The 23,286-nt window shown below is 46.2% G+C and overlaps 1 protein-coding gene across 6 annotated transcripts in view; it reads right to left on the reverse strand.

Moving 5' to 3' along the window:
* The window catches only part of LOC115094928 (serine/threonine-protein kinase Nek11-like), a 403,945-nt gene that overhangs the window by 176,238 nt on the left and 204,421 nt on the right, over positions 1 to 23,286 (reverse strand). For all 6 annotated transcript variants that reach the window (XM_029608021.1, XM_029608022.1, XM_029608023.1 and 3 more), the window contains one exon: positions 5,444 to 5,522. In XM_029608021.1, coding sequence (XP_029463881.1) covers positions 5,444 to 5,522 — 79 coding nt within the window. The remainder of the gene's footprint in view (positions 1 to 5,443; positions 5,523 to 23,286) is intronic.

Below are 23,286 nucleotides of genomic sequence, written 5' to 3' on the forward strand. Positions count from 1 at the left end.
CTCTTCCTACAATCCTCCTCATGAACTCTGCTGTTCAGGCAAATCATTCCTGTCTACGCCCTTCTCCTTTACTGCCAGCTCCTGACTGCACCATATGCTTGGAATAGAATTCCTGAGCTGGTACGTCATGCTCCCTCTCTGGCCTTATTCAAATTTAATCTAAATAGCCACCTTTCTGAGGCAGTTAACCAGGAAACATTGTCCTCAGGAACCCTCCGTTTCTGCAGCCCTCCTTTCTCAGCATGTCAAATCATCAAAAGGGCCAAATATGTCTCCTGTTTCTCCTCTTACTCAGCAAACTCTGAGGGGATCCCTCTTCATGGCCCTTTCAGTGATTTCAAATGTCCTATGTGGAACTTGTCTTGAAAAGTTTGGGGACCCCTGATCCCCCAAAAATGTTACAACCTCCAAATTTAAGTTCAATTCAGACTATTTAGGTTTTTACAGAACCTTAAGGGTTAGGCACGGGGAAGATGGGTGCAGGAGGAGATAAGCAAGGATCTTGTATAGTCTTCTACTGAAGATAAGGAAGACACACAGGTGGCGAAAATGTGTGTGTGTGTGTGACATAACACGTGGAAGGCGCCTTTCATGCCCCACTCCCTTGACACATACTGTAGGAGCCCTCCCACTGGATGGACATGGCTGAAATTTGGCAGGAACACTAGCAGTCTGGTGCCACATTCTTCTGCCAAATTTCAGTCCAATTTATCCACAAAGTCAGCCCCTGATGCATACAAATGAACTGAAAGAAAGAGCGAGATAAGCTGAGCATATAGAATAGACAAGCAGCTGCAGTACATCATTGGCAGTGTGGACAGAATGGGTGGGCCAACTGGGCTTTTTCTGCCGCCATTGTTGGTTAGTGCTTGATGGTTTTCATTGCTGACAGAACATACAGTTGTCACTCAAGACCTTGGCCACTGTCTTCCTTTGAAAATGGAATTCAGAGGTTCTGCAATGGCAGGAGTCCCCCCCCCCCTACCCCCCGCACCCCCCGGGAGTGACAAGGGACTGATACTTTTTCCCACACCCTCCCAGCTCTCAGGAAACTTTATTGGCATGACAGTTTATACATGTGTTTCCAAAGTAATATATAGAGCTTAATACGTAAATTCCTTGCAGGGCTGCAAGCAGATTTTACTTTTTAAACTGTTTATTGAATACAATTCAATTCAAGTACAAACGACTTGGTATACAATGGTTTCTGATGCATACCAAGCCAAGAAACAGTCATTGCAAATAAGCATTTTCTTTTCTTTTATCGTCCCAACCCCTCCACCCTCCCCGTTCCCGCAGCCCAAAGCAATAAGGGGAAAGTAAACTATGACTTACACTATAAAGCAAACAAGCGAAACATATCATCATCATTATCCAACAGGTAACCCCCAGCCGTAAAATCGTGCACCCCAATGTCTTCCCATCCCGCCCAGTTCCCTCATATGGCAAGTATAGCAGCAGTAACAAGACAAAAAGGCATCAATCTATATGTCCTGTGAGAGAGGCTATAGGAACCTCCCTCAGACCACCTTAAGGGACCGGGCACAGCTGTCCTGCTGGGTCTTCCTTAAGATCCAGACCCACAAGGAATGCTGGGTGAATGGAGTATCCCCTCACCAGTGTACGAGAACTCAGGGCTTAGAAGCATTAGAGAGGCCCTGCAGAGAAGACAAGAACCCATTCTATGTGATATCTGTGGGCAGGGCTGGTGCTAAGGTATTGGGCACCCTGGCGACCCTTGCGTTGCCGCCCCCCCCACCTGTTTCGGCGCCAACTGTGTGCTTCTCAGGGCGCCGAGCCATAGGGGCGCTGAAGAGCAGCCACTTGGTGCCGCAAGCGGGGCCTATCCCGCTCGTGGCAAAGAGAAATAGAAACAGTCAACGCCAAAACAGGTGGCGGGGGGGGGGGGGGCGGCACGACACTGTGTGCTTCTCAGGGCTCGTGGCCCTGAGAAGCACACAGTCTCTATTTCTGTTTGCCATGAGCGGGATAGGCCCCGCATGCGGCACCACGTGGCTGCTCTTCGGCGCCCCCTATGACTCAGCGCTCTAGGCAAGCGCAGAGGTTTGCCTAATGGATGCGCCGGCCCTGTCTGTGAGCTACTTGAAGTTAAAGTGAGCTGTATTTATTCATTTGACTTTGCTTTCACTGTAAATAAATTGCACATAAAGGAAACAGCCAGAGTCTACCTCCTTATTCCTTCTGGCTGTTTTTTATGTGCAATTTATTTACAGTGAAAGAAATGTCAAATAAACAAATACAGCTCACCTTAACTTCAAGTAGCTCACAGATATCACATAGAATGGGTTCTTGTCTTCTCTGCAGGGCCTCTCTAATGCTTCTAAGCCCTGAGTTCTCGTACACTGGTGAGGGGATACTCCATTCACCCAGCATTCCTTGTGGGTCTGGATCTTAAGGAAGACCCAGCAAGACAGCTGTGCCCGGTCCCTTAAGGGGGTCTGAGGGAGTTTCCTATAGCCTCCCTCCTTGGGAAACAGCCAGAGTCTACCTCCTTATTCCTTCTGGCTGTTTCCCAAGGAGCTATCGCCAAGTCACCACGTACCCACAGATCCACCAACTCCTCCACCCAGTTCTACTCCCAACCAACCTCAGGGGCAATTGATCACTTTGTGCCCTTGGAGAGAGGCTTTGCAAGTAGGGATCCCAAACTTCAATAAATTTGCACTTACTTTTAAAGGAACGAGTTGTATTGAAATTTTATGTAATCTCTTCCTCCAGTCCCAGAAAGAAGATGGGGATCCGCTCGAACTATACATGCAGGCAAGGACTGCAAGCAGATTTTACAGGCAAACTTTTCCCCTTGTATTTTGCAGGGGGAAAGCAGGAGGAAGCAGGCACAAGGAATTTAAAATGAAATTTCCTGCACGTACTTACGTCAGCTTGCCCTGACCCCTCCCCGCCCCGTGCAGCCCCTTTATCCACAGGGAAGAGCATGCATTGCTGTAGAAAGTGCACCTTAATTTCCCCACAGAGGGGTGGCGCGGCATTCAAAGGGTAAACACGTATTTACCCACGAAAATACCCCCAAATGGAGAAAAGAAATATCCATAAGAGTGAAATAACAGTGACAATAGCAGGTATAAAAATGGCACTAAGAAGTCTCAGTAGGGGATGTGGAACATTTTGCAGTTTTTGAACTGATGCTCGTGTGTGCAGCACACGGACCTCCCAGGAGTTGTCCCCTTCGTCGACATCAAGAAAAGATCCTGACCACCGCAACCTGATAAGAAGTTTCAAAGGCTGAAAAGTTTGCTAATTACAATATGCTTTCGGTGAAAGAGTGGAAGGAAAAGTCAATGCAAATGCAGCAACAGACCAAGTCTGACACTGCTGACCTTAAGTACCAAGAGATGCAGTCAGAGACCAAGAAAATGTGACAAAAAGATACAGAAATAGATCCAATTATATTCGGTGCCCCTGGTCTGATTAAGAAGAATTTCCAAGTGCACCATGGCTTGTTGCCTATAAAATGTACACCTTACAGAAACATAGAAACAGGACAGCAGAAAAAGACCGTATGGCCCATCCGTGCAATTAATTTAGCATTATAATTCCCATCACTTCCTTAGAGAATCCCTGTTACTGTCCCATGCTTTCTTGAATCCCAATACTGTTTTTGTCTCCACCACTTCCACTGGGAGGCCGTTCCACACATCCATCACCCTCTCTGTAAAGAAATATTTCCTAAGATTGCTCCTGAGTCTACCCCCTTTCATCCTCATCACATGACCCCTTACTAGAGCCTCCTTTCCATTAAAAGAGGCTCCCACCTCCTGTGCATGGAAACCTTTGAGATATCTGATGACTCTATCATATCTCCCCTATCTCGCCTTTTCTCTAGGATGTACATATTTAGATCTTTAAGTCTATCCCCATATGCTTTAGAATGAAGACCAATGACTATTTTAGTAGCCACCACCCTCCCTTTTTCTGCTGACCATTCCTTTCCCTATGCACCCAAGCATCTTTCTGGCTTTTACTATTGCTTTATCCACCTGTTTGGCCACCTTAAGATCATCAGATACAATCGTCCCCAGAACCCGCTCTTCTTTTGTGCTTAGAAGAATTTCACCTCCAATACTGTAACTTTCCCCTGGGTTTTTGCATCCTAAAGGCATTGCTCTGCATTTTTTAGCATTAAATCTTAGCTGTCAGACCTTAGACCATTCCTCAAGCTTCGCTAAATCCCTCCTCATATTTTCCACTCCTTCCTGGATGAGCACCCTGTTACAGATTCCATTATGTTGAAAAGAAGCAGTCCAAGGACCCATCCTTGAGGCACACCACTAGTAACAACTCCCTCCTCAGAGAAAACTGCATTTACCACTCCCCTTTGTCACCTTCCACTCAGCTGGTTCTAACCGTCAGTCACTCTAGGATCCTTACCAAGGACGCACAATTTATTTATAAGTCTTCTGTGTGGAACCATGTGAAAAGCCTTACTGAAATCCAACAATACTACTTCTTACGCTCTCCCTTGATCCAAGTCTCCTGTCACCCAATCAAAGTAATTGATCAGATTCCTCTGACAAGATTTATCTGTGTAAAACCCTGCTGCCTTGGATCTTGCAATCCACTGGATTACAAAAATTGCACTCTCCTCTGTTTTAACAGTGATTTCATTTGTTTGCTCACCACAGAGGTCAGACCAAACAGCCTGTAGTTCCCAGCCTCCTCCTTACTTCCACTTTGATTAATAGGAACCACATCTGCCCTTTTCCAGTCCTTCTGAACTATTCCAGATTCTAAAGAAGCATTGAAAAAGTCAGCCAACAGAACTGCCAGGACATCTCTTAGTATGAACTCCAGAAGAAATTGGCAAAATGCAAATACTAAGAAGGGCATTGGAAGTAAATCTGAGAGATTGAGATCACTCCTAAGATATTCTGGTTCACAATAAAGTTCATTCTTGTCAAGGTACACGCAAAACAAACCCATTTGGAGACATTGCCCTGTTCTTTTAGATTCTTCCCTCCATCGTATTTCTGGTTCTGTTCTTGACTGATATTATCTCACAAATTGTTCCTTTAAGTTTCTCATTAATAATCCTTCTCAGACCCTTCCTACTGTCTGTTGGGGTTCCCCAGGAATTGGTTCTCTTCTCTATGTCTTGTCAGTTTGGGACCCCTTTCAACTGCTCTTACAATCTTTCCTTCTCCTCCCCTCTTCTGTCCCTCAGCATAAACTGTTCTCTTTCCTTCTCTCGGCTATCGCATCAAGAATGAGCTCAAGCTAAAACTGAGATCCTCTTCTTCCCTGCCACTGAACCCATTTCTTTCCACTGATTCCACCCTCTGCCCTTCTCAGGCTCTCACATAGGAGTGCAGGGCCCAGGAGGGATGCAACAGCTCAGCACTGTACCACATGCAAACCCATTTCCACCCCCCCCCCCCCCTCCAGTCAGACAGTAGTGGGCGCTAACCTTGCTGCTTGCCTGCATGTAAGGTAGGCACAGGATTTCACTGGCGCTGAGTCTCTGCAGGGGGCTCTTGGTTAGCATTCTGTAAGAAGAAAAAGAATAGCCTCAGTCTTTCATCTTCCTTCTGACTTGCTCTGCTCCTGAGACGAAAGGCTCCTTGTGAGCTTTTCTTACTGTACCAAAAAGCAGCATGAGCCGAAAGCAGCAGCTCTGGAAAAGCCCTAGGAAAGGATTGTCTGAATAGTTTGTAGTAATAGTGACATTGGTACATGGTAAATGGCTTGGGGATGGCTCTGATGGACATCAGCGGAGAAACGTATTTTATCCACTACAAAATGGCTACCTCGATTAATATCCTAATGTGAAATGTTGCTGGTTTAGGCTCGCCAGTAAAAAGAGAAAAAGTCTTAACACACTTACAACGCCTGCATAGTTCAATAGTATTCCTGCAGAAAACTCACATGACTGCACGAGAACATTTAAAACTTCATAAAAGATGGGTAGGGCAGGAATTTGCAGCCCAAGGAACGTCCCATAGTCGAGGGGTTGCTATCTTACTACATCATAATGTATCATTTCAAGCAGATCAGATCTGTGCAGATGACAATGGTAGATATATATTAGTGTCAGGATGGCTGAGGGGTAAGCCCACAATATTATTATCTGTATATGGGCCCAATATATACGATCCTACTTTCTTACCAAAACTTGTTACTCTTATCTCTAAGTTTAGTCCTGCTCAATTGATAATCGGGGGAGACATGAATTGTGTGGCTGACCCTGTCATGGATCAACAGCAATCAGGCCCAGCATCCCATGTGAGAGCGGCCAAAGGTTTACATTTTTTTTTTGTGAAACTCTGCAACTTTTAGACATATGGAGAGTACTTAACCCAACGACCAGAGATTATATTCACATCTCTCTGACACATCCATCTAAAGCAAGATTAGACTACCTGCTCATATCATTGTTTTCCTTTTGTGTCAAAGCTAACATAGAGGCGCTGGTAATTTCTGACCACTGCCCAGTGTCTTGATGCTAGAGAATTTCACACAACGGCCATCTCTTTCAACTTGGAAAATGCCGGCCTGGCTGCTAAACGATCCTGAGTTTCATAAGTTTCTAGTAGACAAGTGGAATGAATATAAGCTGCATAATGAGCAACATATAGAGCAACCAGTATTCTGGGAGATGGCCAAAGTAGTATTACGAGAAGAAATTATGGGATACTCCATTAAAAAGAAGAAGGAACTAGCTAGGGAAATCATAGATATGATAAATCGATCGAAAACACTTAAATACAATATCTTAAAACCAATCTAGAACAAGATAAGCGAGCCTTCCGGGAACTCCAAACTATATTGAATGAAAAATTTCATACTTGGGCAGTTTCCTCCATATTAGCCTTAAGGCATAAAACTTTACTCCCAAGGGAATAAGGCTGGTAAATTACTGGCGAGACTAGTTCAGCCCCGGAGAGGAGCCTCCTTCATCATCAGTCTGAAGGACTCGTCAGGTGCCATACATACAAGCACCAATGATATTGGAGAAATCTTTCAGAAATTGTAGGCACAACTATATTCAGATGAACCAGTAGCGTCTAACACCAGGGAAACATTTTTAAGAACCTGGTGTTGCCAAAAGTTACACCATCTCAGTTAGATGGACTAAACAGACCACTACAGGAAATGGACATAGCGTTAGAGATCTCTGAACTTAAAAATTTAAAATCTCCAGGTCCTGACGGGCTCACATCCTTGTTTTATAAGACCCTGAAACCACACATATTAGAGCCGTTAAAAAATCTATTTGAAGCTATGATAGCTACTGGAGACATGCCTAAAACACTGCAATCAGCTAATATCATTGTATTACCGAAGCATGGGAGAGATCCGCAACTGGCATCCTCATACAGGCCAATTTCTTTTTTAAATGTAGACCTTAAACTGTACCTATAACAGGTGTTCTCCCAAGACAGCAGAATGTTAGTCCTCACACATGGGTGAGATCATCAGATGGAGCCCCGACACAGAAAGCTTAGATCAAAGTTTCTAGAACTTTAACTTGGCACACAGAGCATGCCCAGCACACCCTATACCACGCATCCACGTGGGATCCTTCTCCAGTCTTATAACATAGAATTATATATATAAATGAAAAATTAGGAGAAACCCAACTCTGCAGAGTTGCGGGCAGGTTTCGTGAGGACTAACATCCTGCTGTCCTTGGAGAACACCTGTTACAGGTAAACAACTCTGCTTTCTCCGAGGACATCAGGATAGTAGTCTTCATCCATGTGTGAATCCCTAGATACAGGCTGCTCCCCAACAGACAAGGGGACCGACAGACACCCAACTAGGTGCCAACGGGCACAACAACAGTGCTGTGGTAACAGAGGCGGGAGACAGTCTGAACACAAATAAAGGGTCCTAGGCGGGAAAAGCTGGGTTCTACATCTCAAACAGATTCCAAAGGACAGACTGGCTGAACCTACTGTCGCGTCAGCCATCCCTATTCAAACAACAGTAAGATGTGAATGTGTGGCGAGAACTCCACATCGCAGCTTTGCAGATCTCCTCCACAGGAACTGCTTGCAAGTGATCCAGTGACGCTACCATAGCTCTGACAGAATGAACCTTGACATGTCCCCCAAGATGCAGTCCTGCCTGGGCATAACAAAAGGAGATGCACTCTGCTAGCCAATTGGATAGTGTCTGTTTGGCAGCAGCAATGCCCAACCTATTCCTATTAAAAGACATAAAAAGTTGGGAGGATTGTCTATGGACTTCTGCCTACTCCAGATCGAAGGCTAAGGCTTGCTTGCAGTCTAAACTATGCAGTGCTTGTTTGCTTTGGTGCGAATGGTGCCTGGGAAAGAATGTTGGCAGGACGATGGACTGGTTAAGATGGAAGTCCATCACCACCTTAGGCAGCATATGCAAGACCACCCTGTCATGATAAAACTTAGTGTAAGGTGGCTAAGTCACTAAGGCCTGGAGCTCACTGACCCTGTGCACTGAAGTGACCACCACAAAAATATTTTATTTATTTAACAACTTTTTTATACCGACATTAGAGGGCACATCATATCGGTTTACATCTGAACAAAAAGGTGGAAAATACAAAAAACAGGGAGGGGGGTAAGGGAAGCAACAAGAGTAACACGTTGCAACAAAGGTGCTGCAGCTAGAAGGAGGCTCTATATGTGAGCCTGAAAAATTGAAACTAAAGGGTTAAAGATATTTACATATTAACATAGTGCTTAGGGCGGTGAGGGTTAATTGCAAGGTGAGGAGGTGAAGGTTGGCAGTGGTTAAAGGGAACTAGTCAGGAAATGCCTGGTGGAAAAGCCAAGTTTTCAGCATTTTCCTGAATTTGTATGGGCAGGGCTCGAGGCGGAGGTTTGTAGGTAGAGCATTCCAGTGAGTGGGGCCTGCTATTGATAGGGCATGGTCCCTTGTTGATGTGAGGCGGGCTTTTTTGAGGGGTGGGATGTGTAGTGTATCTTTACGGTTTGTTCTGGCTGGGCGGGAGGAGTGTGTGAATCTGAAGGGTTCGCTGAGCCAGGAGGAGTTGCTTTTGTGGATGGATTTGTGTATGATGGTGAGGGTCTTGAATAGGATGCGTGATGGGATGGGGAGCCAGTGGAGGTCTTTTAGGAGGGGGGTTATGTGGTCTGATTTGCGTGCATTCATGATTATTCTGGCGGTGGCGATCTGTAACATTTGAAGGGGTTTGATAGAGGAGTAGGGGAGGCCTAGGTACTGTGAGTTGCAGTAGTCCAGTTTGGAAACTAGGGTGGCTTGGATGACTGTTTTGAGGTCGTGAGTATGGAGTAAGGGTTTGAGCTTTTTTAAGACATTGAGCTTATAGAAGCCTTCTTTTAGGACGGAGTTGATGTGTTTTTTTAGGTTTAGGTATGGATCAATTAGAACACCTAGGTTTCGTACTGGAAGCTGTGAGGCGAAGGTACTGGCAGCAGGGTCGTTGGGAGAGAGGAGTTTGTGAGTTTGGTGGTTGTGGATGATGAGGAGTTCAGTTTTTGAGGAATTAAGGGCAAGGTGTAAATTGGTGAGTAGGGAATTGATGGATGTGAGGCATTTCTAGGAGCGCAGCGGCTGAAAAGGAGCTTTCATCAGCGGAGATAACACCATGTGCTTTTCAATATATATATATATATATATATATAAATGATCTGGAAAGGAATACGACGAGTGAGGTTATCAAATTTGTGGATGATACAAAATTATTCAGAGTAGTTAAATCACAAGCGGATTGTGATACATTACAGGAGGACCTTGCAAGACTGGAAGATTGGGCATCCAAATGGCAGATGAAATTTAATGTGGACAAGTGCAAGGTGTTGCATATAGGGAAAAATAACCCTTGCTGTAGTTACACAATGCTAGGTTCCATATTAGGAACTACCACCCAGGAAAAAGATCTAGGCATCATAGTGGATAATACTTTAAAATCATCGGCTCAGTGTGCTGCAGCAGTCAAAAAAGCAAACAGAATGTTAGGAATTATTAGGAAGGGAATGGTTAATAAAACGGAAAATATCATAATGCCTCTGTATCACTCTATTGTGAGACCACACCTTGAATACTGTGTACAATTCTGGTCGCCGCATCTCAAAAAGGATATAGTTGCAATGGAGAAGGTACAGAGAAGGGCAACCAAAATGATAAAGGGGATGGAACAGCTTCCCTATGAGGAAAGGTTAAAGAGGTTAGGCCTGTTCAGAGGGGGGATATGATAGAGGTCTTTAAGATCATAAGAGGTCTTGAACGAGTAGATGTGAATCAGTTATTTACACTTTCGGATAATAGAAGGACTAGGGGGCATTCCATGAAGTTAGCAAGTAGCACATTTAAGACTAATTGGAGAAAATTCTTTTTCACTCAATGCACATTTAAGCTCTGGAATTTGTTGCCAGAGGATGTGGTTAGTGCAATTAGTGTAGCTGGGTTCAAAAAAGGTTGGGATAAGTTCTTGGAGGAGAAGTCCATTAACTGCTATTAATCAAGTTTACTTAGGGAATAGCCACTGCTATTAATTGCATCAGTAGCATGGAATTTTCTTGGTGTTTGGGTAATTACCAGGTTCTTGTGGTCTGGTTTGGAAACAGGATGCTGGGCCAGACCCTTGGTCTGACCCAGCATGGCAATTTCTTATGTTCTTATTTTCTTATGTTGAGCGGGAGGCCTTAGGGGAAACTTCAATTGAGGCAGACCCTGCATGAATCATACAACTATAGGCTATACAGAGATGGGCATACCATCCACACCTTCGTGGTATGCTTCAATTGCACAGAGATGAACTCTAATGGAATTGGTTTTTAAACCAGCTTCAGATAGGTGTAGAAGGTAATCAAGCAGTTTTTGTGTGGGGCAGGAGAACGGATCTAGGGCCTTCTGCTTACAGCACATGGAAAACCTCCTCCACTTCAATCCATAGAAGGCTTTCTAGAAGCCACCTAAAATACATCCTCTGAGAGATCGAGTGGTTGCAGAATTAACCTCCCAACATCCAGGCTGTGAGCGACAGGTTCTGGAGGTTGGGATGCTGCAACCTGCCTCGATCTGATTGGTCTCCAGATGGTCTCCAGATGGACAACTCCCGTAGAGTGGAAACAAGGCCGGTCTTGGCCAATAAGGGGCTATGAGGATCATAGTCCCCTGTCTTCACGAAATTTCAAGAGTCTTCGCCACTAAGGGAACTGGAGTATACGCATAGAGAAGACCCTTGCCCCAGTGATGGGCAAGGGTAGCCAAGGCCGGTTTGTCGTCTGACCTATACAGAGAGCAGAACTGAGGCACCTTCCTATTGCAAGGGGACGTGAATAGATCTACATCCGGGCTCCCCCAGAGGCAGAATATTTGATTCGCTACCTCCTGGTCCAGGGACCACTCATGGGGTCTGAAGGCTCAATTCAGCCTGGCCGCTACCACGTTCTCTCTCTTGGCCAGGTACATGGCCCTGAGCACCATCCCTTGGGACAGGGCTCATGACCAGATCTGGACTGCTTCCTGACAAAGGAGGTACGATCCCTTGCCTCCCTGCTTGTTGAAATACCACATAGCTACCTCAATGTCGGTTTGGATCAGGACAACTTTGTTGGATAGCTGATCTCTGAAAGCCCATAGCACGAACCGGATCACCCAAAGTTCCAGAAAGTTGATTTGACAACAGCCTTTCCTGAGCAGACCAGAAACCCTGGGTGCTGAACCCATGTACATGAACTCCCCAGCTCAGGATGGATACATCCGTGGTTAGGCCAATTTGGGTAGGAGGACTTTGAAAAGATACCCCCCATTCCAGATTTGAAAGTACCTGCCACCAGGACAACGAGTCCTGGAGAGACAGGGTGACTCAGATGCAGTCTTGGAGGTTCTGCATGGTCTGGCATTATTGTGACCTCAGGGTTCATTGGGCTCTGTGCATGTGCAATTGTGCCAAGAGAGTGACCTGAATGATTGTGGCTATATGGCCCAACAGCCTCAACAAGCGCAGGCTGACATCTGCTGGCTCTGCTGAATCTCTGCTGTAATGGTCGTCAAAGTGACAGCCCTTTGACAAGGCATGAAGGCCTTGGCCTGAGCTGTCTCTAGCAGGGTTCCAATGAAGTCCAATTGAGGTGACGGGCTAAGACAGGACTTCAGGTAGTTGATGACGAACCCTAGCAACTCCAGTACCCAAATGGTCAAGTACATAGACCTGACTGCACCTGCCTCTTGACCAGCCAGTCGTCCAGATAAGGGAAAACATGCACCCCTAGCTTGTGGAGGTGTGTGCCACCATGTCCAGGCATTTCATGAAGATTTGTGGGGCTGACACTAGCCCTAACGGCAACACCCAACTAGAAGTCCTGTTTTCCCACCACAAATCGGAGATACTTCCTGTGACTGGGGAAGATCTCGATGTGAGAGTATATGTCCTTTAAATTGAGGGATTTGCCATTGCCAAAGTAGTATATTAGATTAACGAGACCTCATATGTGTGGCGGGCTATTCAAACACAAGCCCTGCTGCCACTATTAGAAAGGAATGCGGTGATGTTGATGGCTTTTGCACCGTCTTAATGTTGTAATCATTGGTCTCACAGAAGAAATGGGTGTGTAACCGTAACTTATGTCAGTTTACAAAGCAGTAAAGGTTTTTTTCACTTATCGTAGCGTGGTGTTGCAGATGGGGTGTAACGCTGGCTCTGGCCCGACACGGCTCGTGTTTCTGTGAACCTTCTTCAGGGGCCGCTCAATGCCATTGCTAGAATGTAATGAAAAAAAGTTAAGAAACACCAAATAGGAATATCTTCGACGCAAACCATGGCTACTTGATACCTACGGTTCCCAATACTGCCAACCGGTTCCGCTACTAGGCTGCAAATGTGTTCGGGCAGCAGGATCCGCCATCTTACCTCAGGTGGTTATGTACCTACCACGATGGGCGGAGACGATAGATAGTGACGTCAGAGCAGCTGACATGACGTGTCAGAAGCACTAAATGAGCGAGGACCACTCAACAGAGTCGTTAAGACCAAATGGGGATTGTGCCATCAGGGTGTAAATCCACCATTGTTCCCGAACGTTTAAATATTGATCGGAATCCCCTCCACGTGGGTTGGGGGGTATCTGTTCAAGAATCGTCCATCGGAGCTGGTCAAAACTGTGTCCCAAATGGGTGCAGTGATATACCATGGGCGCCTCCAAATTGACTGTGTTGAGACGGCTGCGATGTTCAAACAGCCGTGTTTTAATTTTTCTGCGGGTGCGTCCAACATAAAGAAGTTGACAGGGGCATTGAATGAGGTACACCACCCATGAGGAATCACAGGTCGTGATTGATCTTTTGTGATATATGTGACCGGTTTGAGGGTGTTGCCAGGAGGATCCCTCCATTGTAATAGAGCACATGTCACATTTGCCACAGCCGGTATGGTTGCCTGGGAGTCCGGTGTTGGTACGTTGGGTAACAGATGCATGTACTATTTGATCTCGTAGATTTTTGCTCCGCTGATATGCAAACATGGGTGGTTCTGCGAAAATCAGGTGTAATTGGAGAATGTGCCAATGTCTTTGAATACTTTGCATGATGAGATACGATTTATCTGTATGAGTGAGCACACAGATATCAGAGGTTACAGGTTCTCGGGTTTTATAATTCAACAGGGCTGCACGGGGGGAATGCCATGCTCTTTTGTATGCCTTGTACACCGCATTATAAGGGTAGCCCCTTGTAAAAAATCTTTCTGCTAGTATGCCTGCTTGATATTTGAAGTCATTGTCTGTGGAGCACAAGCGTCTAAGCCGGAAATATTGGCTCACTGGTAGGCCTTGTTTAAATGCTCTTGGGTGGAAGCTGTGGTATCTGAGTAGATTGTTTCTCTCTGTTTCTTTACGATAGATGGATGTGTGTAAGTGTGAATTTTGAATGGTGAGCGAAATGTCTAGAAATGTTATATGCGTGGTGCTGTGATGTGTGGTGAATTGAAGGTCACTGTCTATGGTATTGATCCAAGCTAAAAATTCTTGTAATGGTATAGCTTCATCTTTCCAAAAAATGAGAAGATCATCAATATAGCGGATCCAGAGAGATACAGCATCAAACCACCTTGATTGATAAATGTGAAATCTTTCTAGTCTGTCCATGACAAGGTTGGCAATGGAGGGGGCTGCAGAAGAGCCCATTGCTATACCGTGAATTTGAAGAAAAAAGTGATAATTAAATGAAAAATAATTTTGCTGAATGACCAATTTTGCAATTTCAAAAATAAACCAATATGGGATTCTGGACCCCTCCATATTATTTTTAAGAATTTCCTCGATGGTCAATAATGCTGTGCTATGAGACACGTTGGTATAAAGTGATACTACATCCATTGTAATGAGTGTGACAGGGTCAGTTAGAAAAGAATGTTGTTCCAATTTTTTCAGGACATATGTGGTGTCTTGAATGTATGACCTCATTTTTAGAACATGAGGTTTAAGAAATGTGTCGAGAAGAATGGCTAAAGGTTCCAGTAGAGATCCGTTACTGGATACTATAGGTCTCAACGGCGGGTCTACTGCGGATTTGTGGATTTTGGGTACTCCGTACATTAAGGGAATACGAGGATGTTGAACCAACAAAAAATTTCTTTCTTTTCGTGTTAGAAAGGGAGATACTTTTTCATCCAATAGGCTTTCAATCATGTTGGATACTGATTTTGTAGGATCTTCATCGAGTGGTCTGTAGTATTTGGAATCAGCGAGGTGGGTGGTTAACTTGTCAATGTATTGATCCCGGTCCATTATAATGATGCTGCCGCCCTTGTCCGCGGGTTTAACAATTATAGAAGGATTTTTTGATATAGACTGTAAAGCTTGACGGTCTTCGTAAGAAAAATTGATGAAAGGATGATGTCTGTGATTTTCAAATGCGATCATATCCTTTATGATGAGATCACGAAATGTGCTAATGTTCGGGTCCATAGGACCTGGGGGGATCCACTTTGATTTAGCCCTGACAACTGAAATGTGGTCACCAGGGATCTCATTGGTGGAACAATACAGTTTGATTTGCAGTTTGCGGATGAATTTGGTCAACATGATCTGACTTTGGAACGGGTTGTGTCTCTGATGGGGGACAAAGGAGAGACCCAAATTTAAAACCTGCTCTTGGTGGTCGGTGAGTTGATGTTGAGATATATTTATAACTGCGGATCGTATCTGGTTTTGGATCGAGTTTGAGGACCCTCCTGGGGGTATGATGATGTTGTCTGATCGCTGTGTTGATTCCTTTGTGCGTAAGCTTGGGTAACGGGATCTGTCCGATAGGGTTTGCGCTGCGCTTGGCGTTGCCATCTCCCCCGGCGGCCTCTTCCTAAAAAAGGCTGGGTGTAAGAACCTCTTTTGGTATATCTGGGGGCTTCTCCCTCATCGGACTCATTTGACCCGCTTCCCTCAGAATCTTCAAAGGTGACTCTGCCTGGTGGGTTGTCTTCTTTATTTAGCCAGCGATATACGTTGTTTGTAGCGTAGTCGTCTTCATCCCTTTTTAGGGTCTTGAGCTTAAGTTGTTTAATGGAAGTTTTAAATTCGTCCAATTTATTATTGTTTTTTTCTATGATTTCTTGGAGATGCTCTGCTGAGAAATTTTGAGTGATCTGCTCTTTTAGTGATGTTAACTTTTCCTCAGTTGCATCTATTGATGCCTTTGTGCGTTCCACAATCAACACCATCAGATCTATCGAACATTTATTCAGGATCGAGATCCAGCGTGCAACAAATGCATCGTCTTCTCTAAAGACTAACGGGGATTTGTTTACCCGTAGGCCTCGGGGAATGATCTGTTGGTGTAAGTATTGCACCAAGGTTGCTGAATGGAGTTGGGATCTTATAAGTTTTTTGTTTAACTCCATGTATACCCCCCAACCCACGTGGAGGGGATTCCGATCAATATTTAAACGTCCGGGAACAATGGTGGATTTACACCCTGATGGCACAATCCCCATTTGGTCTTAACGACTCTGTTGAGTGGTCCTCGCTCATTTAGTGCTTCTGACACGTCATGTCAGCTGCTCTGACGTCACTATCTATCGTCTCCGCCCATCATGGTAGGTACATAACCACCTGAGGTAAGATGGCGGATCCTGCTGCCCGAACACATTTGCAGCCTAGTAGCGGAACCGGTTGGCAGTATTGGGAACCGTAGGTATCAAGTAGCCATGGTTTGCGTCGAAGATATTCCTATTTGGTGTTTCTTAACTTTTTTTCATTACATTCTAGCAATGGCATTGAGCGGCCCCTGAGCCAGCGTTACACCTCATCTGCAACACCACGCTACGATAAGTGAAAAAAACCTTTACTGCTTTGTAAACTTTGTAAACTTTGTAAACTGACATAAGTTGTAAACTGACATAAGTTACGGTTACACACCCATTTCTTCTGTGAGACCAATGATTACAACATTAAGACGGTGCAAAAGCCATCAACATCACCGCATTCCTTTCTAATAGTGGCAGCAGGGCTTGTGTTTGAATAGCCCGCCACACATATGAGGTCTCGTTAATCTAATATACTACTTTGGCAATGGCAAAGCTTGTTGGCCCACATGATGTTGTTTAGAAATTGATATATAGATTACATCATACTTCAACAGTTTCTTTAAAATAACTTTAAATTGAGGGAGCATATCCAGTCCCCTTTTTGCAAAAAAGGGAATCAAATTGCCCAAGGAAACCATCTTTAACTTTACTTTTTTTTCAATTTGTTCAAGGCCCTTAGGTCTAGGATGGGATGGAGTCCTCCTGTTCTCTCTGGAATCAGGAAGTACCTGGAGTAGAATCCCTGCCCTCCTTGCCCTGGTGGGACAGGCTCGACCAATCTGGCCATTAAGCAATACCTTCTCATGCATAACCAGCCCTTAAAACGGGCTCAGAAGGCAATTTGATGGGCCACCCAATAGATTCAAATGGTATCCTTGATGGATGGTGAAAAGAACCCATTAGTCCAAGGTTATACTGGGCCACTAGTTCACAAAGAACCGTGGCCTGCCCCTGACCAGAGGGTCCAATGTTCCAAGGGCAGGCTACTGGACTACGCTCCCTATGACCCAGTCAAAACCCCATCCCTGGAGTTGACTGAGGTGCTGGCTGGGGCTTGGGGCTCTCTGCTGTCTGGGACGGCCACAGGAGCCCTAATGGTGTTGACGGGAGTAAGGAGGCGGAACATAGTACTTCCTCTGACGAAAGAAAGACTTCCTCTGTCCCGTTCTCACCAGCCTCCTAGAAGAGGAGAATAGGACCAGAGTGCTGGTGAAAGGTTTCATGGTGGTCCCAGAGCTGGGTCGCCACATCCCTCACCCTATCTCCAAAGAGATTCTCCCCGTTACACAGCATGTCAGCGAGTTGTTTCTGTACCTCCAGTCGGAGATCCGAGGCCCGCAGCCATGCCATTATGTGGGTGCTGAGTCCCACTGCAGAGATCATTGATGCTGTCTCGAAAACATCATAGGTCGATCTCATGTTTCCCGCACTCCAGATCCTTATGCACCAGTAACATGAGGGTGTCCTGCTGCTGTTGAGGCAGCTGCTCGTCTACTTCCTGAACCTGCTTCCAGATGTCCCGCGAGTATTGTTATGAATCCTCCTGTAGCTGTGCTACCGGAGGCGTCTCACCTCTTTCCTGGAGGCCACTCCGAAGCCGCGGTCTCGCCTACGAACTATCCAGGATTTGCTCCAGGGCCTGGGAGGCCTTCGATATCCTTGGGGCCTGCCTGAGGCTTGCTTGGGTCTGCATGGACTTCCTGGTTTGGGCCATGCCCTTCTCCCTAGGGGCTGGCCCGCAGCACTTCTCCTCAGTTATAGGGCCAGCTAGGTGTGGCCCATCCAAACTCCTCCCAGGGAGTTGCCTGTCTTCAGCCCTATAAAAGGACTTCAACTTCTAGTCAGCTTTGCCTTCGCAATGAGCCAGTCATCTGAGGAGCTTCTCCTTCCCTTTGGACTCCATGTTCCTGCTCTTGCCTGGTGTTCCAGTATTCCAAGGGATCCCTCTTCGTTTCGCCTCTGCTGTTCCTGATCCCGGTCTCTGATGTCCTGATGTTCCTGACGTCCTCCGTATCTGCCCTCCTGATGTTCCTGAAGGCCTGACGTCCTCGATGGCTAGAAGTCCTTATGTACCTGATCTTCCTGATGCCTGCTCCTGCAATGTTCCAGCTCCCCGAGTCCTCCAGATGGCCACACCGAGGGTAAATCCGTTCCGTCGGTTCCTGTTTCCGGTCACTGGAGCCTCTGCCAATTGGATTCCTTTCCTGAGCCTGATGTCCTCCGTTTCTGCCCTCCTGATGTTCCTGAAGGCCTGACGTCCTCGATGGCTAGAAGTCCTTATGTACCTGATCTTCCTGATGTTTGTTCCTGCCATGTTCCAGCTCCCCGAGTCCTCCAGATGGCCACCCCGAGGGTAAATCCCTTCCGTCGGTTCCTGTTTCCGGTCATTGGTGCCTCTGCCAGTTGGATTCCTTTCCTGAGCCTGCCCCGCTCCCGCGTGGTCCGTGACCAGCCTTCTTAGGCTGTGTATGGCGCGTTGAGGACAGGGTGGTCCGTGACCAGCCCATTGGGTCCTGCTTGAGTAGTGGGCTGTGTAGGGCGCCCTGAGGAACAGTGCCCACTTGTCTTAGACGAAGATCCTTAAGGAGCTGCTACTGAGGATATGGGAACACCCCCTCATAGTGCCTCCCGCTAACAAGAAGACTGATGGGGTCTACCTCCTCCAGAAGGCTGCTGGATTTGATAAGCGTCAGCTTCCTCACCAGTCAGTGGTGATCAAATCCACCCTCAAGAGTCAAGCGTTCTCTGACCCATTCCTCGGCGCCCCTGGGGAAGGACCACAGAGCGATGGACTCCTATAGGAGGAAAGTGTTTCAGGGGTCCATGCTCATGGCCTGCATTGCTTCCTATCAGCTCTACATGAGCCAATACTTGTTGCGCTCCGCTGGCTGGGAGCGCTAGGGGTGAGATGTGTGCCCCTTGCGGTAAGACGGACCTCGTCTAGGGTTGGAGGCGACCCGGCCCCTGCCGACCTGCATGCCTGAATGAGGCCAACCACGCAAGGTTGGTCTCTGAGTGGTCCACATCTCACCCCTAGCACTCCCAGCCAGCGGAGCGCAACAAGTATTGGCTCATGTAGAGCTGATAGGAAGCAATGCAGGCCATGAGCATGGACCCCTGAAACACTTTCCTCCTATAGGAGTCCATCGCTCTGTGGTCCTTCCCCAGGGGCGCCGAGGAATGGGTCAGAGAACGCTTGACTCTTGAGGGTGGATTTGATCACCACTGACTGGTGAGGAAGCTGACGCTTATCAAATCCGGCAGCCTTCTGGACAAGGTAGACCCCATCAGCCTTCTTGTTAGCGGGAGGCACTATGAGGGGGTGTTCCCATATCCTCAGCAGCAGCTCCTTAAGGATCTTGTGTACCAGGACTGCCACGATATCTTTAGGAGGCTCCATGAACTGGAGGATCTCAAGCATTTTGTGTCTGGCATCCCCCTCTGTCAGCAACTGAAATGGGATGGCTTCTGCCATCACCCTTCACAAACTCTGCAAAGGTTAAGTCCTCAGGCGGAGACTTCCTTCACTCTTCTGGAGGAGAAGGATCTGAGGGAAGAGCCTTTGGAGGACTCTGAAGTATCATCCCCCCAGGGGTTATAGGAACCCTCATCCTCACTGTAAGCTACAGGGGATGGATTCCGAGGCACTCAGCCTTTGTCTAGAGGTACAGGCACCAGCAAAGCTGGATTTGGGGGCTAAGGCCTCGGCGACTCTGCTAGCCTAGGTGGAGCTTCCTCCTCAGAGATACTGGCAAAGACCACTGTATTGGTAGGGGGAGGCATCAGTGCCCCATCGGGCTATCCTGGGAACTGATGCCAGCTGGGTTGGTAATGCACCATCTGGACTTGCCGCTCTAACTCCTCCTCAAACATTGCCGATGCCAACACCAACTAGGATAAATTAGGGGTGGCCAGATCCTCTTCGGATCCACAAGGTGGATCGATGACTGGCATCAGAACCAGTGGAGACTCACAGACCCCAGCTCTGATGGAGGACTAGGGCTTTTCATCGTGGGGTCGCTTTGGGGGCATCGCACCATGAGCTGGTGCATCCCCGAGCCTGGCACAGTGCATTGATGGGGACCAGTGCTGATTTTTCTTTGCCTTCCCTCAATTCTTGGCCTGGTCCTTCCTTGCTGCTGAGGCCGATGACAAGGAATCAAATGTCCTCGGCCTGGAGGAGATCAATGATGGTTAGTCTCTGGTGACCCTATTTGCCGACAGCACCGATGGAACTGACAGTCCCACCAATGTCGATGGCACGGTGTCCATTGGTGCGGCTGCGAGGTCCATCGATGCCGATGGCTCATTTTTCTTTGGCCCAAAGATCTGCTCCCTCTTGTCAAGCTGAAGATGACATCCCTTCGGGTCATTTGTGTACATAAGCAGCAACCCCAGACGTCATGCAATGCCCTCAGGCAGAGGACACATATCTCTTGGGGGTCCGTAATGGATATGGTCCTCGGGCACCTGATGCATCGCCGAAAACCAGATGTGGCTACGATGGGAAAAAATAAAAGGGCGACAAAATCAAAACCAATGGCGGCGGGCATTGATGGCCAGCAGGCACCGAAGCACCACTGCCACAGGGAAATAGACTGCAAAAAGAAACTTCTAGAAGCGTCGAAAAACCCTGACTAGGAACACTACTGGGAAGTGACGAGTGACTTGGTGTCGAACACTGTGAAGAATAACCCACAAAAACACACAAGAACCAGAGAAAAAATGGAACGTTTCCCCAAGGCCAAAAAGCCAAAGTGAGCTCACTCATAACACATTGCTTACAACTCCACGGAAAACGAGAGACTGGAGAGGGATCTTGCGTGGATGCATGGTATAGGGCATGCTGGGCATGCTCAGTGTGCCAAGTCAAAGTTCTAGAAATTTTAATATGTGTTCCATGTCGGGGCTCCATCTGATGATGTCACTCATGTGTGAGGACTACCATTCTGCTTGTCCTCGGAGAAGAAAAAGAGACTGAGGGACTATGTGTAGGGGCAGGGTCATAATAACTACAGCTGAACATGCTCAGTAGGGCAAGTTTGAAAGTTCTAGAATCTCTGAGATCAAAGTTCCGGGCCGGACTCCATCCGATGATATCACCCATGTATGAGGACTGCCATTCTACTTGTCCTTGGAGAACTCTGTACTCTAAGATTAAAGGCACTGCGTAAGATGACAGGGTTCCATATTGTGGACCTTGACCTCTCACCTGAGGACTTAACACAATTATTGGAAAGTGGAGCTTTTTGGAGCCTGTTCACAGGTAGAATGTATTCCATCTTACTAAAACCTGCTTCTGGGCATAACTGGAATTTCTGCAGACTGTGACATTTTGAATTGGAGCAACAATATTACAAAGGATGATGTTAGTACATGGAGTTTGGAAATCATATACACAGAAGATGTCAGCAGATCAGAACCACATGGTTCATCCAATTTGCCCATTTGTACTTACCTCCAAGACCTATGACAGCCCAGATCTGTAGTCTTTTCCTCCTTTCTTCCTACCACTAATTTCTCTCCTCCTTTTGAATCATTAATACAGCTGAAAGGCAAGGTCTTCTCTCCTCATCTCTCATTCTCTATCCCAGTTTCAACTTCATTCTTTTGCTTCCAGCAATGTTTCTTCTCTTTGCCCATCTTCTCATCTGTTCTTCCCTCCTTACCTCTCCTTCCCCTTGCTCTATCTCACAGATTAAATGCAAATTGATGAAATGGGTCTTTTTAGATAAAATGAGTACAGAATATATAGTCAGTCTCTCTTCCATGTCTCCGTGATCCACTGGAGTGCACAGTCCTGGGAGTGCTGGGATTCCCAGATAAAGGGTTACAGGGCCAACTGGAAGATTTCACAAGCTGAGTCTTTTCCCCAACAAGATGTATTTCTTTAGCAAAAATCCCTGGAATGTTATCTACAAAACAGGCATTCCATAATTACATGACCGGGTGTTGGTGGCTGAAGTTGCAAAATTAATTGCTCCACATTCACTCCCTCTGTCACCTATACTCTTAATGAGAGCTTCAGAAAGGCTTGTTGGGCATTTCAAAGCTTAAGCACTGACCTACATTTAATTTTGCCTGTAAGTCTAAAAAGTACGTCCAGTGTTTAAATTAAAAATAGAACTGGCCTGCCTTCCCACTTTCCCTCTTGCATCTTTTGAAGGTGCTGTACAAAACTGACTTCACATCTGTGCAGTGCTCCTGTTCTAGTTCGTGGATTAGCAGCTGGGACCATTAATGAGTCTCACAGCTTCTCCTTTCTCTGTAATGAGAAATCTTGGTGATGTTTCTTTTCAAGTCTAATGCACAAAATGTCCCTGGATGGAGACTGACCCCTGAGGACATCTTACAAAGGATGCTGCGAAAATATGCTTTCAGAACTCAGGACAGGAATCTCTGAGCGCTCCGGATTAATCAGAAGAAATATTTTGCCACATTTCTGGAGTAGGTACACGAAAGGCATTGGCAAAGTCTGGGGCACTCTATGGGAATGGATGATCCCTTAGCAGCAGAAGAGTTTCAGACCATTTTCCCCAGATATGTCATTCTGTTTCCAATTCTGTTAAAGAAATATCTGGATACTATACAGCCTCAGCCTCTGCTGTGCCAGGGACATGAACTGAAACTCCTCCACTGCTTCACCTGACACCAGGGGTGCCTGATGAATGATCAGATACCTTTTTTGAAGTTCATTAATTTATTCATCTTACCTACCACAAGCATGCCAACTAACTCCAGCCCATCGGGGACACTGAGCCAATCAAAGACTTTCAATTCCCTTCTGCAACGTCTAAAAGCTTAGAGACAGGCGATAAATACATGAGCCCAGGAAGGACTGGTAACTCAGAATTAGTTTTCTATCATACCTCAATTCCCTGAGAGAGGAGTTTGAGTCTCGACAGGCTGATAATGTTTTGTAAGACTTCGGAGTCTGGTGGTGACAGTTTTTTTTTGGTTTTTTTTTAATATGATATAGATCTGTCATATTATGACTTAGTAATGTGAATTTGTAAACCACTTTCGAGTGACTTTCATATTCAAAAAGGCAGGTAATAAATCGAATAAATAAAATTTGGTATGGTGATGTTCTGCATTTCACACACTGTAGCTTGTCAGGATTGTGGTGCTGTAAGGATTTAGCAGGCTGGTTTCATAGAATGAGATATTTCTCTGATAATGCCAGGTAATGTGGTATTGCTATATCAATGCTATAGATATATATTTAACAAGGTCAAAAAGCCAGACAGATATTCCAA

The sequence above is a fragment of the Rhinatrema bivittatum genome, chromosome 7, assembly GCF_901001135.1.
Source record: "Rhinatrema bivittatum chromosome 7, aRhiBiv1.1, whole genome shotgun sequence".
NCBI classification, from domain to species: domain Eukaryota; kingdom Metazoa; phylum Chordata; class Amphibia; order Gymnophiona; family Rhinatrematidae; genus Rhinatrema; species Rhinatrema bivittatum.